At 46.5% G+C, this 22,259-nt stretch overlaps 2 protein-coding genes across 2 annotated transcripts in view; one reads left to right on the top strand and one right to left on the bottom strand.

The window, feature by feature from the left end:
- LOC149332125 (beta-1,4-glucuronyltransferase 1-like) overlaps positions 1 to 22,259 on the top strand; it is a 317,740-nt gene that overhangs the window by 133,242 nt on the left and 162,239 nt on the right. The gene's annotated exons all lie outside the window — the stretch shown is intronic.
- On the bottom strand, positions 2,346 to 18,186 carry LOC149332129 (uncharacterized). Its single transcript, XM_089557081.1, has 3 exons — positions 18,013 to 18,186; positions 5,522 to 5,743; positions 2,346 to 2,442 (listed from the first exon to the last, which is right to left on the bottom strand). The coding sequence occupies exons 1-3, from the start codon at positions 18,059 to 18,061 to the stop codon at positions 2,369 to 2,371; spliced, it is 345 nt and encodes a 114-aa protein (XP_089413207.1). The 5' UTR covers positions 18,062 to 18,186; the 3' UTR covers positions 2,346 to 2,368.

Here is a 22,259-nt window from a genome sequence, read left to right on the forward strand (position 1 = left end):
TCGTAGGGGTCGTCGTTGTCGTAGGGGTCGTCGTCGTCGTAGGGGTCGTCGTCGTCGTAGGGGTCGTCGTTGTCGTAGGGGTCGTCGTTGTCGTAGGGTTCGTCGTCGTCGTAGGGGGCATGGTCTTCTGTTTTCGTCGATCGAGGATCTTAGTTCTTGCGCTCAGAAGCAACCTCACCTCCAGAGGCTGCTTTATTCAGTTTAACCTTCGGGGGCTGGGGGAGCGTCCACGCACTGCGTAGCCTCGGCTAGGAGATACTTAGCGCGGTGACGATGGCGACGGAGAACGCGATAGGTGGCTCGGCGATGAGTATCCTTCCCGACGCAAAAAAATCCTCGATTTCGGCTGGTCGCTCGCCGGGTCGGGGTCGTGGGGCGTCGTAAGGGAACCCTCGGATGCCCATTCTCCTGTATGGGTAGTACCGGAGAATGTGACCGGCTTCTCCGCAGTGGAAGCATTGTGGGCGGCGCTGGTCGGGTGTTCCCCACTCGACGCATTTCCTCGGCCGTGTACGGCGCTCGTAGGTCGGGCAAGTTGGGGCGAGAGGGCGGCGCTCCAGCGCAGCTGGCTAAGGGCGATAGGGGCTTGTGTCCCATCGTCGAGGTACAGGACGGCGCACTGCTGCGGCGTAAGTCATGGCTGGAGGCTCCAGAGGCTGCGTGGTAGACTCGAGTCAGGTCTTCCGGCGAATAACTCAAAGGGCTGGCGTCACGACTTGCAGGGGTTGTCCGGTACCTGGAAGGCTACCCAGCACCTCCACCAGATGTCACGTTGTAGTGACGGCAGTCCAGCGGTCAGGAAGACACCAACCAGTCTTGGAAACGAAGCTCTTTATTTGGGCTGACTTGCGCCCGCAAAATAACTGAATCACTCGGCGGCGGCGTAAGCAACAAACGTGCTCGTCGGTCGTCGAACTACGAATGTCCGCTGCTCGCGGCATCGCTCAATTTAAAGCCGGCAAGGAAACTTCCAGATAGCAGGACAAGATCATCTACAGTAGTCTGGAAAAACCTAGATGCAGCCTTTCATGGCTGCGAACAATCGAGATTAGTCTGGTCGCTTCTCGCGTCACGAACAAAAGTGATAACAACCCTTTCCTGCAGCCTTGAGCGAGAACGAACAAACACTACAATGATACGTGGCAATATGCAGGGGAAAGTGAGTCAAAAAAGAATGGCAAGGGAATGTGGAAATGTACGCGGATGTGTAGTGGCCAGTGCGCAGTATAAGAAGAAAATCGCGGACGTCTAACTCTACGTAACAAATTAACATACAGAGACGCAGACAACTTACCTTAACAGCGAAGTGCTCCTAGCTGATGAACGTCGTTCTTTGATCTAAACGTTGGTAATGCGATGAAAAGCGTCACTGACATACCTCCGTGTTCCTGCGCACTGAATATACTGCATTTTTGTTTTATTACGCGTCCGACCCGCAGTGGTGGCTGAGTGGCCTTTGCGTTCGGCTGCTGATGCCAATGCCGCCGTTTTGATTCCGGTCCTTGGGTAGCCGAAATTAATCCTGAGTGCCTTTACTACGCTGTCATGGAAGCCCACACTCTAATTAACAACACTAATTAGCCTGTATGGGAATAAAAAGGGAGTGAGCATTACTCCAGCGCACTCTTTTTTTGGTGCTTGGTACGCTGCCCAAGCCCTGGGGTAGATTTCCATCACTAAAAATCCGCAGTAGTTACGATTGGCAACGGAAACAAATTCCCTCTTCATAACATGCGGAGTTTTAACAGTTACGAACATTTTCTATTGAGGTCTCGACTATTCGCTAAGCTCAAGACCTCTGGTGCCGCCTTTTAAAGCCTTCTCCAATTGATAACTGCATCATGTTAATTCGCTCTGCGGTGAGAATGGGCCTTCTTTGCCAACGGTAAGCATTCGGTATAGTATTTATAGTATTTATTGATTGAAATCTACCCCGTCACTGGGGCACCATGCGTTGCCCCTAAAAGGTAGCGAGCTAGAGGACAACTTATTGCCGTTTTACTCCCATATAAGCTAATTCGTGCTTAAACTGCGTAGTGCTATTTTGACGTCCAAAACGCACATCACCCATCGATCACTTTACACTTCGTTCTTATCAGTTCTGCCAGAGTGTGGGTTCGTATATATCGCATATGCCGCATATACCGCATCGTATATATAGTGTATATAGAATCACATGTAAAACTCCCTATAGGGAAGCGATTGCGCAGCGGACGGAGTTTGTCGTCAAATAGACAAGAAGCGCGTGCTGTGTTGAATGATCAGCGTGTGAGTTTGTTTGTTTTATTTTATTTGTATTTATTCATTTCTTATACTAACCTTTACAAAGCTCATTTGTGAACGACTAACAGGGGAACGCGGGTTCGACTCAGCCGAAGTACGGTTGCTGGCCTTGCTGAAGTTGGGGACGTGGGGGCGGGCCCATGGGGAACGGTGCTGGGACTGAAAGAAAAAATAAATAAAACAGTTATTGGGGATGGAACATGTAACATTTTTGTACAGAAAATTGATAGGCGCTTAACGTAGTTAAACCGAGTAGACCTGCAAAAGCAGGTGTTCATTTTTCTTTAGTGGGTTAATGGCCATGTATGCTGAATTGGTAATTCCTACTTAAGATTCATAGATAGCGACGAGTCCTCATAAACCACTACGCAGTGGCGCAGCGGTTAAGCGATGCCGCACTGCACTGGCAGGTGGCTGTTTCTATCCCAGCCCCCTGTCGGGATTTTGCGACCCATGTTGCTTTTCCCGAGCAACCTCTCGCGCAGATGGCACGACGCTCGTCCGAACTTACCCGAGCTTACCCGAGTTACTACCGCAGCTTACCCGAGTCACTCGTGTAAGCTCGGGTAGTAACTCGGGTTGCTAGGCAGCGGCAACGGGTTTGGCAGCCACGAGCGTACGCGACGAGCCGAGCTGGTCTCCGGTAGTGTTGCTTTCGCAAAAAAAGTTTGAATATTGAAAAATTGCAACGTAGTGTTGTGGAAGTATTGAAGGAAACGGGGCATTCTTCGAATGTGCAGCAATATCTTTCTTTTAAAGTTTTTCCATAGCTCGCATGGAGCAGTTAAGACTGCCATAAAGGCCTTTTTACATGAACTCGATGGAGTCGAGTTGAGTTGAGTTTGCTTGTCGGGTAAAAAAACCAGTTGTCGGGTTCATGTAAATGCTGTCGGGTCGAGTAAAATAAGCGGCAGAGCGATTCGAGTGAACTCGCTTTCTTTTTTTTTTGGTCACGCTTATACATGACGCCTATGAATGGCGCTTATACGTACACCTACATACATAGCTGTGAACCTTTCGTGTAAACTTCTTGGTTGAAAAATTCATCCTGGTCCGGGGGTTGAACCCGGGACCAGCGCCTGCCCGGTGCAGTCACTATACGAACTAAGTTAATCAGTACGAATAGCAGATGATAGGGCGAGGCCTAATGGATTCACAACGCGATCAATAATCAGCAGTGCGGCCTTACCCTACCATCTGCTCTCCATTCTGATCACTTTGGTTTGTAAAGCGATTGCACCGGATAGGCGTCGGTCCCGGGTTCGACCCCCGGACCTGGACAAATTTTTCTTCAACTACGAAGTTTTCGTGAAAGCTGTACAGCTTTCCTATGTAGAGGCATGCCTGCGCTTGTATGGATTCTAATTGGTAATTACTCCCGTATGTTAAATTAACTTCAACTTGAAGATTTCCACTAAAAATTTGGTTATCAGTGGACAATATGTTAAGGGAAAATTCTGAACTCCTTCTCCACATCAGCGACGTCAAATGTGTGCGCGATAACCCTATAGTCACTGAATGGGATTCTAACTTCTTCCTAGTATTGGAACCTGAAAAACAACTTAACCTCACTCCGTTTTACCAGTGAGGGTGGCTGGATTAACCGCGCTTATACCGCATAGGTGAAAAACAAAAAAGGAAATCCATGAAAGGAATAACCACAGGAATTTTCGGATGCGTGCTCTGCGGTGGCGTAGGAGAGGAAGGGATGGAAAGGGAAAAATTCGCGAGTACACCGATTTCATTACGCCTTGGCAATGCGATGGCATTAGCAGCAGTTGATGTCTTTACCAGAAATGACGTCACTTTCCTTTAACCAATGGGAATGCTCCCGTCTGATGACCTCAGTTCACTACAGCCAATGGGAATGCTCCGGTCTAGTGACGCCACTTTTACTCCAGCCAGTGGAAATGCTCAGGTCTGGTAACGTCACCTCCTCTAGCAAGTGGAAATGCTTAGGTCTGGTGATGTCACTTCCCTCCAGCCAATGGGAGAATTATATGACCGACGGGGCATTTCGGCTCCATGGGGCTTCCTATGCTATCGCATGAAAAGAAAGCAGGACGCACTAGTCAGATACAACTGAAGAAAAAAGCGGCTTTTCCCCGTCAAAGGACCCCATTCCAGCCAATGGCGTCGGCCGATTCCCATGAACTTGCTAGTGGGAAAATGCAGGGAGCGGCGTGACACTGTCACTCCCTGCGTTGTCACGCTAACAGCAGGATCATGTGAATCGGCCGACGCCATTGGCTGTAAGGGGGTCCTTTGACGGGGAAATGGCGCCTCTTTCTTCAGTTGTATCTGACTATAGGTCACCGCGAGAGGAACCGTTACAAATTTTTTAGTTCTATAGACTGTCTACAGAGTTCTATCTATAGACTCTCTATAGGCAAATACTAGATAGGTCTATAGGCAACACAAATGCTATAGACAGTCTATCAACAATCTGTAGATTTATAGCCATGCACTTTTAGTAGAATTTTGTCTATAGACAGTCTATAGACTATGAATAGAGAAAAAGAAGGAAGGATCTATAGGAAGGCAGCAGAGTCTATAAGAAGTCTATAGACTGTATATAGACCATTCCTCTACAGGAAGAGCGAAAAATTCGGGGGGGCACTTTGGCTCTCTAAAGTGCTGCAAGGCGAAAGCGTTTCCTGGCCACTTTTTGTTATTATTTACTTTTTTATTTTTCATATTTTGTTTTTTATTTATTTTTGCTCCTTTTCTTAATTTCATTGTTTTTATTTTATTTTCACATCTTATGTTTGTTTTGTTTTTATTTTTGGTTATTTTCTTATTTTTATTTTTTATTTCCTTTTTCTTGACTTTACCCCTTTTATTTTATTTGTGAAGCCCATGCATTCACCACATGCGCCTTTATTCATGCTGGAACCTTGAGCCTTTTAAGCAGATTGAAATATACCTGCGCTTAAAAGACACGGACTGAAAGAAAGAGACACACACACAAAGCGCTGGCCTCTTTCTTTCAGTCCGTGTCTTTTAAGCGCAGGTATATTTCAATATGGTAAACCAACTCGCCCAAGAAACCACTCTTTTAAGCAGTGACGCCGAAAGGCGGACGAATCTGCCGACGCGTCTGTCGACACGGCTGCCGACGCGTCTGTCGACACGGCTGCCGACGCGTCTGCTAACGACAGTATGAGGCATTAAAGGCTTTCGCCTTAATAATGCACGGCAGCGGTGGAGTGAACGGTGGTCTCGCCACCAGGCTTACACTGGCCTTGCTGTTGTCCCTGGAAAGGCGCCATGCCGCCCTTCATCTGTCCGCCCTTGATGCCCTTGAAGGCCCCTCCGCCGGTGCCCATGCCGCCGCCGCCGAAGAATCCGCTTCCGGCGCTGCCGCCTTCCCACATACCGCCACCCTTGGTGCCTCCGCCCGCTCCGGGCGGGAATACGGACTGCTGCTGGCCCTTGATGCCGCCCTGGGCTTCGCTGCCTGCACGTACAGCACGGGCGACAGGTTCGCATTGCAGACAGTCTGTATTGTGGCAACTGCGGCTCAGTTGAGGCTGTGCTTCGTATTCTCTTCGAATGACCGGAGTACGCGAACGAATGTGCGCACTATGAACAATGCATGCAGTCCGTCACCCAAGTGCCACTCGCGTTGGACTCTATATTAGGTCCTTTAGGCTGCTGCAGACAGCAGATATGTGCAATGATGTTCTTGTTTTCCTATTTAGACGCTGTTGGTGTTTTGGAAAAACCCCGCTGTACATGCAAAGAACTTGACATCGGTCTCATACAAAGAAGGCATCACGCAGTGAACTATTGCGCTGTGACCCTCTTCAATGATCGCACCCTTTTCTAGCACTCTTCTTCCATCTTTACTACCCTATTCCTTCCTCTACGTAGAGTAGCATGTCAGCGAATATTCACGCCGGCTAGAATCTGTTTTTCATTAAAGAGCTCTCTGTCTCTCTCTTTTGTTTTTCGGTTCCGTATAGAAATTTATGCGTAACATGGTTTATCTGTACGAAGTTTTTTTCGGGTCATTTGGTAGCTTTTACTGGAACTTTCCATTCACTTCGGTTGGGAAACAGAACCAGCCGCCATGAGAGGTGCCAGCGTAGATTGGAGCGAAGCAAGCTGCTGTTCCGTCCTGAACGAAGCCTTTTACGCGGATTGAAGAGTGCTGCGTTGGTAACGCCGTAAAAGAGCGTTAGTGTAATAAAGTTCTTCCTCAAATACAAGCTTAGTTTTAGATGTTGGTTATGCCCATTGTATTGCTTTTGCGCGTGCTCTACGGGTCAACAAGGTGTCGATGATCTCTGAGGGGGTCTCATCATCTTCAACAGTTCCCATCTCTCTCCAAATAGCAGTGCTCTTCGCAGCATGGGAACTCTAGGTGTCGTATCAAGCTTTATGACAGCGTTTCGCGGACGTTTAATGACCAGTAGTATAATATTCAAATACCCTGGTATTGTATGTTGCATTTATTATTATTATATTTTAATTTAATATGGTCCCTCGGTTTACAACGGAAGGCTGGGACCAAACGTTATTCGATGGGCCCAGGGCCACCGTGTACGCAGTAAAGCAACAGTAATGCTTTGGACACGGATCAGTGACAAAGAAAACAAGAATGCAAATCAAGATTTTACTACTCAAGTAAAGACAATACTTACGGCTAACGTAAACCAAAGTGCCTGTATATGATTTATACTCAAGCTAGAAAAATGTATTTAAAACGTACACACCGGTCTCATAACATCTTGTGCAGAGTCAAAATCAAGTATCTGCCGCAAAGAAAAGAGTGAATAAGCAACTGAACAATAGTGGCTAGTTTAAACATAACTACACGTTGCACACGTCATGCACGCAGCTAAGATGAAAAATAGCCTGCAGTATTTAAAGTTTACGATACTCTTTGGTCATGATGAAGACCGAGCTAATGTCAGTGTGTTTATATTTTGCGTACAAAAGAATGTCAGATCCTGACAGCATTACTTTAAGCGTGTTTACAGACATATTTTTCAAAACAGGGGCAAATTGGCTGCTGCCTGTGATGCAGAAGGCTTTCTCCAACACCGCTGACTGCAAACGGTAGCCGTCCCTCCCAAAAGAATGCAATTTTTCTGCTGACTTAATTGAGCATTAACGGGTTGTGGAATGATCTTGAATTTATATACTTGTGTAATTATTATGTGCAGTTGAGCATGTGTGCTCGGTTATGTCGTTTAGAGAATGCCCGAAAATAACGCTGCGTAATTACGCCGCTGTTTAATTCTACAAAGCTTTGTCTGGAAACCTGTTTTTATTTATATTTCAGCACTATGTGTCCGGAACAAGTAAGGATTCGAGCTCAGTGCCTTTACGACGCACCTTCAATGCCTGGGGCATTACAGGATTCCCCCCCCCCCCCCCCCCCCCCTTTCCACTTCATGAGCGAATAAATTCATTTAATCTTTTCCGCCAACCTTTGCAGGAAAGACGCAATAAATGTCTTGTGGCCACCGGAAGTTATCTTGCGGAAAGGTGAAAGTAATTCGGTAAGGTGTGCCATGAATTAAGAACTTTCTGCCACGGAAAAGCGGCCTTTAAAAAAAAAGGTTGTTTTCCTCAAGGTCCTTTTTTTCAAGGCGAAAACACTATATGCGCTTCAGCAACGAAACCATGCGGCGTTGACCAAGAAAAGTGGTACCAAAAGCTGATTACGTCACCATGGTCTCGCATACCGTCAGCAGTAGACCATAAGGAAGTAATGGGTGGTTTAGAAGAATATCAATTTGGGCTAGATGGTGCATTATTTGAGACAGAAAAGGAAAATAGCGCTGCAAAAAGTCATACACAAGAAAGACTGACACAGGACTTGCGCTAAAAAAAGATGGCCGGGGCAGAAAAAGGGCCGGTGCAAAAAAGATGCCAGCAATGCAAGAAGTGTGAGCCACGGCTTCGGGAGATAAAGATTCTGGGCAGGAGTGGAGATACGAAGGCGCGGGAGCTTTTGGAAGCATTCCACATTAATGAGAGGGGATTAGATTGCGTGAGTGATACCTCGGTCCGCCTTTTCAAGACTGAGATAGTATATCTTGAACGGTTTTGTTGATGCTGTTGTACCGGTGTTTCTATTGCGCATGCCTTGAATTTTCTATATATTTGCTGGCTTTGCAGTAAATAAAATCAGATAGCGCAAGTCCTGTGTCAGTCTTTCTTGTGTACGTCTTTTTGCAGCGCTATTTTCCTTTTCTGTCTCAAATAATGGGTGGTCTTAGGCAATGAAGCAAAGACATCAGACGAGGCAGTTGCTTTTAGCGATAGTGGTAGTTTTGAAATGATAAAGGTAGGGGTGTGCGAATATCAAATTTTTCGAATACGAATCGAATACGAATACTTGATTCCGAATATCGAATCGAATATCGAATAATCAAGGACTGACGCATTTAACCACTACAAAGCATTAATTTGAGCACCAAAGAACATCACAGTTCAACTATCGATGATTAAATGAACACAAAAGGTGTGTGTGGCTGCACAAAAAGTACCAAAGTGTCAAACATTATTCTTAGAAGAGGGAAAATATCCGAGAGGACGGCTAGTACACGGCATTGATAAAGGCTAGCTTTCCACCAGCACAAAAGCGTGTTGCTGGGATGAACATAAAAGGTTGTCGTGAAGGAAAACCAGCTAATCCACATGGTGAGGCAGTAGTATTTCCCTTCTAGCTGAAACGACTCCTCCTGCCACAGAAAATGCCCTCTCACTTGGCACTGAACTGGCACGTATTGCGAGGTACTTCGTGCACAGCTCTGACTATACCAGCTTCGCAGGTAGAGCCTCAGAAAAGCTCACCAGCGCAGTCAGCTATGACATGGCCCTTGGAGGAAGGAAAAATTTTCCTTCCTCAATGGAAAAATCCGAAGGAAAAATTTTCCTTCATCCATGCGCATTGCTTGGGCGCCGCCATGTTGTTATGTCTCTCTCGATAGGCCTTGCGGACCGAAATGAACGCCGGTGCTCACAATGAATATTCGGCTAGATACGAATATTCGAAAGAACACGAATACTTGGATTTCGAATCGAATACGAATATTAAAAATATAATATTCGATATATATTCGAAAATTTCGAATATTCGCACACCCCTAGATAAAGGTCATCACTATTGAAGTGAAATAGTGAAGGCCTTGAAGGTATATGCATCCAGGGTAAAGGCCTCGGTGGTAAAGGCTTTTAGGGTGAAGGCCTTCAGTGTAAATACCTTCCGGGTAAAGACCTCTAGGTTGAATGCCTTTAGTGTACTTTTAGGGTTAAGGATGCTTTCGCATTCACAGCACGTAAGGACCTTAAGTGATCATCGTAAGTTTTTTGTCCTCACGACACTTTGATAAAATTTGAACTTCTCCGGCAGCTACCAATGGAAAACAGGCCATTTGCTTTTACTGTGGAGTTTGTCAGTGTAGACAAAAATAAGAAATTAAAATTTGTTTTCAGGAAAAGAAAGGCGTAGTAACTCTATACTTTTCTATGGAAACCTCAACCGCACCGTGAGAGAAGGGAGGAAGGTGAGAGTGAAAGAAGAAAGAGAGAAAGAGGAGCCGTTGGTTACTGGGGTTGTTTTACATAGGCATACGTGTAAATAAATTTTTTCAGTGGTTTTCTGATTTCAGATTGAGCCTACGAGGTCGTCCTTTCGTGAGCAACAGCGGAGTACATCCTAGAACTGAATGCATAAGCTAGTATGAAAGGTAATTTTTTTTTGGCGATGTATATTTAAAACTCCGCGATGCTAGGGCGCGGGAGTCACCCCCGCCTGTTTTTAAGGGGATGAGTTCGGCCCATAGATACACATGTAAGCAAATCTTTCTGATAAATTTCTCCCTTTTCACAGAGTATTTTGGAGGCAGCTCTTCGTGAACAGTTGGCGAGCAATTTTAAGAAGAGCGTGATCAATTTAGCTACGCCATACCGAAGCTATCTTTTTAAAACGCCTCAATAGATGTGTGTTGTGAAGCCGGACATACTGCCAAAAGGCGCTCTATCAACTGGATGTTTCTTTGAATCGCGCTAGAATCTCGTGGAGCCCGACACGCGGCCACATGCGCTACATTTCATTGAAATACTGCCGTTAAAACCAGACAGCCTAGACGGCGTTACGAGGAAAAACAGTTCTCAAAACAGCCCGATAAACGAACTGTGCACTGTAGCAGACGGCGCCGTTAGACCGTCGCACGGTAGTCGGGGATATCGTCTGCTACTGTGCAGGGTTAGTTTATCGGGCTGTTTTGGAAACTGCTTCTTCGTGTAATGCTGTCTAGACAGACTAGTTTGCTATTTGAGAGCCGTTTTTTTATGTAATGCTGTCTAGGCAGTCTAGTGTGGTGTTTAAGAGCCGCTTTTTCACATAATGCCGTCTAGGAAGTTTAGTTTGAACGACTACATTGGGGAGGAAATGTAGCGCACACGGCAGCATGTCAGACTCCAAAAGAAGCTTGAGCGATTCGGAGGAACATCCAGACGACAGAGAGCCTTTTGACGGTATGTCTGGTTTCACAAAAAAAAAAAAAAAAACATCTGTCGTGAATTTTTAAAAGGATAACTTCGAAATAGCGAAGCACAGTTTGCCGCACTCTTCTTCAAAATGCTATCGAACTGTTAACGAATACCCAACTCCATGGGTACTCTGGGAAACGAGAAAAATATTTCGGAATGTTATGCTTATATTTTCTTCTAGGGGTCGCGTGTCTGTCGCAGCGCGTAGTACCTCCTGGCGCACGTATCGCGGTGTTTAAAAAATACTTCGCCTTTGAAATGACTTTTCATACTTCCACATTCAGTTCTAGAATGTACTGGGCTTTTTTTTTTCGAAAGTCACGCCTTGTAGGAGCACCGTTAAATCAGAAAGCTGCTTTGAAAACTTTTCTTTATTTGTATGCGTACGGGCCGTAACTCCAACTCTTACCCGTAGCTGTACCAGGCGTCCTAGAGCACCTAACATGTTTGTAAGCACGGTGTTGGTCTGTAGTGATTAGTTGGAAACGTGGATTCGGCTGCTGAGGAGTAGCTGCTTGATGATTGTAGTTATCATTTTATATTGAACAACACTCACTGGCATGCATAGGTAAGATACGCAGTCACCTAGTCTCGAATACATTAGCGCAGGTTTATGAGTTTTATAGATGAAAAGCAGACCTCTCTCTGTGCGCGAAATAAAATCTTTCGTCTCACGTTCTTCAGTTCGTAATGTGCATTGTGTAAAGGAAAATTTTGTTGTTAGTCATTTTTTTTTTAGTTACAGGTTTGCCTGAACAAAAAATTCGCAGGAACACCTAATTATATTCTGTGCTAGCAGTGCGGTAGTATTAGAAGCTGTTGGTGCCTTTACGTCGAGCTTTGCTGCATTTTTTCATGATTGGGTTTGGCGGATACTCACGCGTCTGCTTGCACAGAACCAGACATCTCTTCGGGGCATGTAGGTTGTGGTTAGATTTTCCCCCGAAGATATCTAGAGGCATCGTCACCGACGCAATGAAGATGCAATTGAAACGTATAGTCGTCATTTCCGGTTGGATGAGATCACTTCCCTTGTGCCAACGAATGAATTTTCTGACCGACATTGAGCAGCCACGATAATAATAATAATAATAATAATAATAATAATAATAATAATAATAATAATAATAATAATAATAATAATAATAATAATAATAATAATAATAATAATTTTATTGCCACAACAACAACAACAACAATAATAATAATAATAATAATAATAATAATAATAATAATAATAATAATAATCAGCCTGACTACGCTCACTGCAGGGCAAAGACCTCTACAATGTCTCTGCAATTTGCATACAAAAGTCTCGTTTGCCGGCATAATCGTGATGGGTGAACCATCACAGCCTCAATTTTTGCCCTAGGTGTCCGTATAAAACCCAGTGGCTTATATCACAGGACGAAGACCGTTGTTACGGAGGATGCCAAGATTAGACCACGAGGTAGACGGCGGAGCTTGGAAAAAAAATGGAAATTTATATATTTAAGGCTTGAACGCCTTGCCTAACGCTAAGAACGGAGGACATTCAATGTGGACCTAGGAGCAAACGGAGACACAAGGAACACTTGAGACCAAGATGATCAAGCTGAAATTCCACACGAGCTACAGCCGTCATCGAACCGAGGAAAGTTAGGGACAAAGCAGCTGGAATAGAGGTAACTGCAAAAAAAAAAAAAATATCGGAAGGAAACTCATGCCACAGGAACATAAGCGCAATTGCTGGTGACGTTAGGACTGCAGGAGACGTTATGTTTGCAGAAAAGCGGTATGCTTATACTTTATCCCCCCCCCCCCCCCCCAAAAAAAAAAAAAAAAAAAAGAAATTCGTCCTGTCTCGTTTACTATGCAAATTATGCATAGACCATGTTACGGCTTTTGAACGTGGGAGTGGGTATGTCTTATAGGCCCTTGTAAATGCAAATGTTCATACCTTTCGCGCCGCTCAGAAGCGCGGATGTGAAAGCGGCACGCCTGGTTTAATCAAACGTGAGTATCGACGTTTTGGGACGTCCACGTGGAGTTCATTTGCGAACGGTAATGATTATAGAGTGTATTTTTTTTTGTTCACGCGTCTGCGAGGTATTAAGTTACCCCTTAAACTATTCGGATAATTTTTTATGTGTGTCCGATGGTTCAGATGTTCAGGGGGCTGCTTCGTTCTTCTAATCCCTGCGGCGTTAGATTGCAGTTTTTGTTGCACAGTTTAACGCCTACTGACACCCATTGAAACAAAGCATAGCCACCCAAAATTTATTTGTCGGATCCGCTCCATTGGTGTTGCTCATAAGCGGGTTTTTTACGCGTTCACTTAGCCGTGCAGTGTGCTGCGGGTCAGTGCAACGTTCAGTGCACTGCTTCACTACCCCTAGGCTTGCTTTCCCAGAATCTTTAAAGGGCCACTGCATCACTTTTTGAAAATTTCGCAATATTCAAGGATTAAAATCTACATAGACTGTGGGTAATGCACGCCAAGTGTTTTTGCCGTAGCATTTAAAATAGTGACGCAATCGACAATTCCGATTTGCGCTTCTTCTCAATGCACCGGAGGAATGCGGGGAAGTTCAGTTTTGCGTCACGGAAGGTATGTTTGCAAATCGTTGTCGTCAACCACACCCTGCCGTGCCTCATTGGACGCTGCCAAACAACACTCGGTGGGATTTGCTTTCGCTAGCTTTGTTTTTTTCCTTGAAAGCGGGCGTTTATGCGGTGGAAATGTACCGACACCTTCGATGACGTCATCATGCGCCCCCCCCCCCCGCTTGGCGTTGTGCGCTGCGGAGAAGCTTGAAAAGTGTCGCGATTTTAATAGGCGATTACGTCACTATCATATGCTAGCTCAAAAATACTTTGCATGCTTTATCTTCAAGTTTCGCTTATTCGTCCCTTTTAAGCTCGTTGATTTCTAAAAATCTATGCAGTTTCTTTTTAACGTCCCAGCGCGTTGAAGTGCACCAGCGTGTGCGTCGCGAAGCGCATGCGTAGTTAGTGCGTGGTGGGACAAGTAACTCGAGGAGAATGCTTTTGAAGCGTTCTACTAAATGTCAGCTAGCTCTGTTACCAACACATGTCAGGTGAGTTTAGCTGTGTACCGCTCAAATATAACACGTTGCGTTTTGGACAAAGAAACGTCAAGTGCCGATGCGGACACAACAGCTAGGGGACAAATCGATTGGAAGTAGACTACTCGAAAACTGACAGCAGGATTTAAGGGCCGTCTTGTGATGAAAGGGAATCTTATAAATGGATTGGAGGTGCTTGTGGCGCTAAGACCCACCGTAGAGGATAGAAAGGCAGGATTAAACCTCCATATATAGGCAGGATTCCTCGGATATGCGCGCCGTGTAGAGGAATTCAGCTGAAGCGGCTTTTAAGTACCGCGACAGCCTTAGTCGGTACATGTATGGACCATTACTTGGGCAGGGATTTAGGATGACATCTGCTCGGCGAAGGTTCCTGGAACAAGGAATACCACTCACAGCCGTCTTCTGAGCGTGGATGCTCGAATTCTGTTGCTGTTTGCTTTTGCTGTTCTTCGTTCCTTTGGCGCGCGGGGAAACTTGTTCAGAATGTCACGTGACAGCGTCGTCGCATTTGGCAAACGCGGGTCTAAAGAATGCCGGGATAAAGCAGGCCAGTTGAGACTGCAGTTGCAGGTTAGTAATGTTTATTTACGAATAGATGTTGCGCCACCATGCTTCCAGTTCCTGTCGTACGCTCGAGACAAGTGGTGGAACGCGCTAGAGAGAAATCTGGGGCACACTTAAGCTCCGCCTTAACGGTATGACGCAACAGCGTCATTGGCTATCTGCTACTTTCTTTCTTTATTAGTACTTCTTTGTAATTGCATACAATCATTATCGTACATCACTAGGCATAGTGGGTCACGTGATACACCACAAGGCATACAAGGCATAGAGTTTCTTACTATTACCTAGAGGGAAAGCTGGCAGCCCGTCTATGGGAGTTTGCATGGAGACCCCTCGAGACCACTTCAGCCACCATGGGCGCTCAAAGCATCATGGGGCGGTGAGCTACTTGTTGCGGAACTGCAACTTTTGGCCAAAAAATAATACAGAAATTAAGCTGTTTGATAACTACAAACGTCCTAATATTCAATATCTTGTCTAATGATTGCAACAAACGAGCAGAAAAGCATTTAAGTGCAAAGTTTGCCCAAAATAAGAGACGACTCGCTCTCCTATTGGCCAAGTAAAGTACACTATAAAAACTAATATTTCGTAATTAACAGGCGCACTTTTAAAAGTAAATATGTGTTAAAAAAAATGTTGTTGCTTAAACACTATAAGAGGTTTTTAATGGTATTTCAGAAAAGTGAAACCTTTTATTGGCGTCGTGTGTCGTCGCGTTTTCACTACTATGGGTTTTGCACACTGCGTTCGCGCGAATGTCGTCTGCGCACACACAAACAGCGTTTTTGGAATGAAACGTCTTAGTAATGACACTCCATGTTCCCAAAAAACTACGACTGTTCCGCAACAAGTAGCTCACCGCCCCATGATGCTTTGAGCTTCCACGGTGGCTGAAGTGCAGCGCCGCCAGCTTTCCCTCTAGGTAATAGTAAGAAACTCTATGATACAAGGTCTCCTCTTAACGAAGTCAACCGAACGTGCTTCAGTGTCGTAGGGGTAGCGTCTCTTATTCGCTACTAAAGGGTCATGGGTTCGATTCCGAACAGATTGCTCCAATTTTCTTTCCACGTAATTAATATACTTTTCAGACTTAAAGTCATAATGGCATTTGACTTATGCTACGACCACATAATCACAATTTAACTCAAGTTCTCACTACACAGCTGAACGTGTGACGTCACGGCCGGCCCAACCGTGGATTTTCTGGACATGCCAACGCCGACAACTGTGGTGGTTGCTCCGCTGAGGGGGTTCAACTCTATCGCGCTAGCAAGTATGCTAGCGCCCGAAAGCGACATGGTATCAGGAGCGCAAGAGAAAAGATAGTTAGTTAGTTTATGGGGTTTAGCGTCCCAAAGCGACTGAGGCTATGAGAGACGCCGTAGTGAAGGGCTCCGGAAATTTTGACCACCTGGGGTTCTTTAACGTGCACTGACATCGCACAGTACACGGGCCTCAAGAATTTCTCCTCCAAAGAAATTCCAGCCGCCGCTGCCGGGATCGAACCCGCGTCTTTCGGGTCAGCAGCCGAGCACCATAGCCACTGAGCCACCGCGGCGGCGCAAGAGAAAAGAGACGAACGTTTTTGAACGGATGGTTTCGCGAAACGGAGCGTATCGACTACTTTTTTGCAAACAATTATTGCGGGTAATTAACTTACCACTATGGTTAACAAGTCGTGCACAGGCGAAACTGACTTAAACTGACTTAACTCCCGCTGTAGCGCTGTCGTAAGGCTACAAAGAAAGCTGCACTGCTTTCTAAAGAAAGAAAACTAATATTCGTGTTGCGGCAGGGTGACATTCTTCTACACCAGATAGTGAGAAAGCTGTTTGCGTTTTGTCCTTATTCGCAGGCTTACGCATCCATTTGATTGGGAGTTATGGATGTTTATTTCCTTGAGATAGATGTACAGCGTTTTGTGAGCTTCCCTAACCACGCCGGACTAACGGAGAAGAGAATTTAACAGACTAAGAAAAACGTTAGAGGAAGGCAGGCTGAAAACGTTGTTTCTATCTTCCATCACGTTTAAATGAAGCTAAATTGAGGCATCATTTCAACGCGGTGCCACAGCCGTCGCGTTCATGGACGCTTTTTCTTTCTTTTCCGACTGCGTATGCAAGTTCCAGACGATCCACAGCTTAAGAGTGGAAATTTTGAGCGCAATTTTTAGATTTATGTGGCTCGAAATATTTTAGCCACCGCACTTCTGGCTTACGAACAATGGTTCCAGGCGTTTTATTTTTTCGCGAGGGTACCGATTAGTCATTTACCTACCGCGATCTTTTTTTTAAAACCACAGAGGATTAACCAGTGTTGTACGTGTTAAAATATTAAAGGACTAACATCGTACATCGTTTTTTTGGCCTTTAAGCTGTATACAAGGATTCAGATTTATATTGGCTGTATAGTTAAAGCAGGCAAATATGTATATTTTGTCGTAGCTTTCAAAATGGGGGTGCAATCGCCGAATAAAGCTCATGCTTTTCCTCACAGCGTTTGAAAACTGCGGATAAGCTCTATGGTGACGTCACGGACGGGGAGGTTTGAAATTTCCGGTCTTCGCCCAAAGCCTGCCTCGCGTCGTCGGATGGCACCCAACAATGCTCCTAGAGCTTTGCCTTCTGTGGCGTTGTTTCTTTTTCTTCTGCTTTGGTAACGTACCGCTTCTACTTTGGTAGTGTACTGCTACTGTTGATGACGTCATCGTGCCCCCCCCACCCCCCGCTCGGTGATGTGCGCTCCGGAGAAGCCCGAAAGCCGGCGTGGTTTCAGTCAGTGACTACGTCACCATTTCATATGCTAGCCCAAAAAGACTTAGCATGTTTTACCTCCAAGAATGACACATACTTTTCCCCTTTAATAAATTAGTGGTTCTTTGAGGGAAGGAAATGGCGCAGTAACTAGCTGCGTTTACATGAATGCTACAGCAGCGTATCGTATCAACTGTCTAGCGTATCGCGCTCAAGAAAACAGGGAAACTGCACCAGGAGAGCGCCGCGCGGTAATCTGCGAAGCATAGGTAGATCGAGAAGGTCAAGTTGACTTCCGTGATGAATGAAAACATGTTTGGGGGTGCTCCGCCTCCTCCCTGAGGTGTCTATATTCAACACCCCTTCAGTCGGATAACATAGCAGACCACGCTCAAGATGGGAACGGCTGGCCCCTTCTGTCGCTTGCACTGGGCAAGGCGCCACAGTCGCGGCTGACTTGATGTGGTACATGTAAACAGTTGCATGTCGCGTCCTCGAGATACTCCAGGGAATACGATGCGCCACTATCGTATTAATGTAAACGCGGCTACTGTCTCACTTCTCGGTACACACTTAACCGCGCCGTAAGGGAAGAGAGAAGGTGGGAGTGAAAGAAGAAACAGAAAGAGGTGCCGCAATCGAGGGCTTCGGATTAATTTCGACCACCTTGGGACCTTTAACGACCTTTTTAGGCTCGTCAGATTCTTAAAACTACGCAGTTGCCCTTTAATGCTTCAAGTTCGGAACGTCACTAGAAGAGTAAGACTTGCTTTCTTAACACACACACGCACACAAAACCATACCTGCGAACAACGAGGCGACGACGAACGCTGTGGCCAGTGCGACGTTCATAATTCTCTCCTGTGTCGATGTGTCGCGGCCCGAGGCGTCCCTTGCCAACGTCGCCGCGTCGTACTTGGCGAAAAAAAGAGTGCGTGCTCCTCGTGCGATGTCTGCGACTACACTTATACTCTCGCTTTCGCTTCCCCTCTCACACACAGGCGGCAGCAGCAGCAACCTTGCACGCTTCCCTCCCGAGGCCCGCTTGCTTTCTTTATCGCCGTATTAGCCCCCTCCTTCCCTCTCTCCCCTCCCCTCTTTTCCTTCCTGAATGGCTTAACTGGGAGTCCCAGTATTCAAGGGGCGCTCTGCTACATTCCCGTCTTGGACCCTTGGTTTCTGCTTATACATTCAATGCAAAGGTGTCGCGATCCTCTTGTGTATACTATCTCTCTCTCGCGGGCTTTTTCATTCAGCGCACCGGCCGCCTTCTATCCTGTCGGCCTCTTCTCTCGAGAACACACTGTGAGCTTCTTGCCTGGCGGGCCGAACTTTTGTTGGTGGGATAATTTAGAGCTTCCCTTGTGCCTCTGGACCGCGCTCCGTTTCGCTAGCCGCCACCAAATCCTAGCCCGGACGCCGGCGAAACGTAAGGTTCCGTTCCAAGCGGCTCGCGACGTAGCATCCCTTTTTGCTCGCCTGTGGCTGCTCACGACCTTTTGATCACGCCTTTCTCACTCTCTCTCTTCCTCCCGTCCTCCCTCTCTTTCTTTCTCATAAGGTTTCGAAACCCTTTTCTCTTACGCCTCCTTTCCTGACTTTTTTTTTTTTATTTTGCACCTCGGCATGCTTTATGCGTTGTTTTGTTAAGTCCTGACGAGTTCTCTGGCGATGTGTCCTGTCATCTTGCGCCTCCCTATCACCGTTCTTTGCAACCTTCTTTCCTTGACCTCTTGCCTGCAATTTATTGTGGCCGATGAAGCGCATTCTGACAGCAGGGCTCCGCCCCCTTTCATCCCTTCCGTCATCGCCTGCCTGACGGCGGGGTTCAGGTGTCCATTGCAAGCGAGGCAGTTACTGCGCTTTTCTTTTTCTCATAACTACGCTTGTCTTCTTTTCGCCGTCCTTTCTTTTCTATTCTGACTGCCTTTCGAATTGTGGTTTCGGACGCACCTGCCCGCTTAACCGTACTAGTTGCGGAACTTTTCGTAGCGCGAATGTATGTGGGAATGGCGGCCCGAGTTGGCTCAAAATTCGGGTATTTACGGATTGTGGCGACACCCGTGGCCATCAGTGTAATCTGTGGTCAAATTTCGAACTTCATAATGATTGACACACGCACAACCGCTTAGCAACAAAATCAGTGAAACAGATGCATTAACAAAAATCCATAGACATATCAGCCCGACAGATAAATATGGGAGGTGAATGAAACAAAAAAGAAACAATCTGGCAAGATGACGGCGGCATATGGCGACAGTTTTTGCTTGCCGCTTCCAGATGGCGCTGCCATCCGTAAGCACCCGAAAGGTGGATACCGGGACTAGTCACTTTTTGAAGCTGAATATCCCAGCTGGTACGATTAAAAAGCTCTGCCTGCACTTCCCTTTCCTATCAGGGCCCCTCCATCCTCGATTTGTTACAACGCCCTCGCTCTCTAGTTCCTTTCTCGCCACTTCCGTTTCCGCCCCAATACTGCGAGCTAAGTGCCCGCCTCTCCGGCCGCCTTTGGCGCCCGGAAAGCCAGTTCGTCTTTCGGAATCCCCTGAATTGGACGCGTGCCTATCACGTTTTGGCCGGCGCCTCGCTCATCTCCGGTTTTCCCCCTTTCTTTCTTTTGGGCCGCGGCCCTTTTCAGCGCTGAGCAGTTTGCGTCAGCGCTGGGAAAGCGTTCGTTTTCTCTGCATTCGTCGGCGGCTTTTCTAGCTGACGCCGTCTAATATATATACTGCGGCGCGTTTCGCGTACCTATGGAAACTCCCTTTCTGTGCCTCGTAGGCCTAGGTTGTCGCCCGTTGCGTGGTGAGGCCTTTTCAGCGTTAGACCTCTCTTTTTGGGCAGTGCCTTTCATCCGGGTCTAAGCTTCCTCTGTCGGAGGTAGTGTATATGCTAAGATTTCTCGTGACGCCCGGAGCTCCTCATTCTGACCGGGTCCCCGCTGCTGGAAAAGGGACAGGTGGGCGACGCTAAGGTTGTTGCCGGAAAAGCATGGAGGGTAAGAAGATTAGTATGGCCCGGCACACCCGAGACGTACTACGTCGCCGGTGGTTGACGCTGTAGTGGCGTTCTTTTTCTTCTTTTCACTGCATATGCGTAGAATGATCTCGCGTTGTGAGCGCCTCTTCGCCGTAACTCGCGCCCGTGACACTTGCTAACAAGCGATGGCAAGCTTAGTTGCTATTGCCACTGCTTCCCGTTTGAGACGAACCGTGCAGCGTGAAGAACTTCTTTATCTTTTTTGTCTCAAAAGTGACGTTCCTGTCTGGGTGGAAGTAGGGTTCGGTAGACTCGCGGATGCTCTGAAGAAATTAGGAAGCCGGTGAGGTGCCGTTGATCTTGCTTTTTCTTTTTTAAAGATGCGACTGCTACTCGGAAGGAGAAATTTGCTTTCAAATAGGCCGTCTTCCCTTTTTTTTTTTCGACACCTTGTGAAGCTGCCGTTAGCCCACCTCGGGTCTTGCATTTCAATGGAAGCGATATGCCCCCGGCCGGTGAGTTTGCATACGACGTCTTAGGTTTGGTAGGGACATCAGAGCCAAAGAGGGACCGGGAACGACTGACCAAACGCATCAATTCTGCAGTCTGTCAGTTGTCATATTGCGTTCCCTGTGCTGTGTCCTAGCCATTCTCGTCTTTTCTGTAACTTTATGGATGGTTCACAGTTCAGACGTACAGGGTAAACAAATGCGGAGTGGGCAGTCCTCGGTGTTATTTCGACGGGCGCTACCGTGGCTGGCTTAGTCGACCAATTTTTCTCGTAGAACAGGTAATTAGCCCCAAAAGGGTCGCTCCAGCGAACTGTCCTTGTAGATTGTCCTAGAGAGTTGCTCTGGTGGGCTATCCTCGTGAACTGTCTTCCTGGATATCATCATGAGCTATCTTCTTAGGCTCATTCTCTCAAGTCAGTTAAAGTCAAGACAGTGAGAGACACGGGTCAGTGAGTGCTAGTGATGGGCAGTTGAAACGTCCGAGACTTGAGGTTAAGCTCTACAAATTCTATTAAACATGCCGTTACCTTATAATACATGGTAAAATATAATGTGCTTGGCACGGATTAGATTGCTTAGCGCTGCAGTAGAATTGGGTAGACTGTATAGTGGAGTGTTAATTCAGGTTGTGTAGCCTAATGCGTCTCGTAAGAACATACTCCTTTACTTTCGCAGCCAGGTAACTGCTGGGCTAATTGAGCCACACTGCGCCAAATGGCAAGTACTGCTACATGCTGCTACACAATTGAGTTTTTGCTCGCTCTTGCGCCACACCTGCGTCAACTGAAAAACTTTTGGGGGAGCGAAACTGAAGCTGGCGCTTTTAAACGTTGGCTATGCGCTCCTTCCCAGATCTGTGTCACAGAAAAAAAAAAATTGGGGGGATCACTTAAGTTTTGCGTTAAGGATATGACGCCGTAGCGTTATTGGGTTAATGCCCTTATGTGCGGAATTGGTAATTCTCTACTTTGCATTCATAGATCCCTGGGAGTCCTCGTACCACTCCTTGCGCAGCGGTTAATTAAGGGATGCGGTACCGCCCTGCGATGGCAGGTGTTGCCAGCGGTGGGTCTTGCGCGACCCAAGCTGCTCTTCTCGAGCAACCGTTCGCGGTGAACCCTTAATTTAACTGCCACCCGCCAGTGTGGTTAGTTCTTTCACAATCCGGTAGGTAGGTTGGGATGACCCCACGAGATCACATGACCTAGATTGCCCTTGTAGGTTGTCTCTCCGGGGCTGGCTGCTTGGGCCACCCTATTTATCTCTCACAACCCTAGTAAAACTGGTCTGCAGACAGTCTATAGACTTCTTATAGACTCCATTGTCCTCCCATGGATATTTCCTGTTGTCTATTCACAGTCTATAGACTCTCCATGGAGAAAAGCCTACTAAAAGTGTATATCCAGAAATCTATATATTGCCTATCGACTGTCTGTTGGATTTTTAATATCCTCTAGACTGTTCTCTTAAGATTCGTCTATAGACAGTCTATAGACCTTATAGAGAAAAACCTATGGACAGTCTATATATTCTCGAAAGAAATTTTCGTAAAAGAATGCCGA

Source organism: Amblyomma mixtum, chromosome 8, assembly GCF_055824585.1.
Source record: "Amblyomma mixtum isolate Tamu chromosome 8, ASM5582458v1, whole genome shotgun sequence".
Lineage (NCBI taxonomy): Eukaryota > Metazoa > Arthropoda > Arachnida > Ixodida > Ixodidae > Amblyomma > Amblyomma mixtum.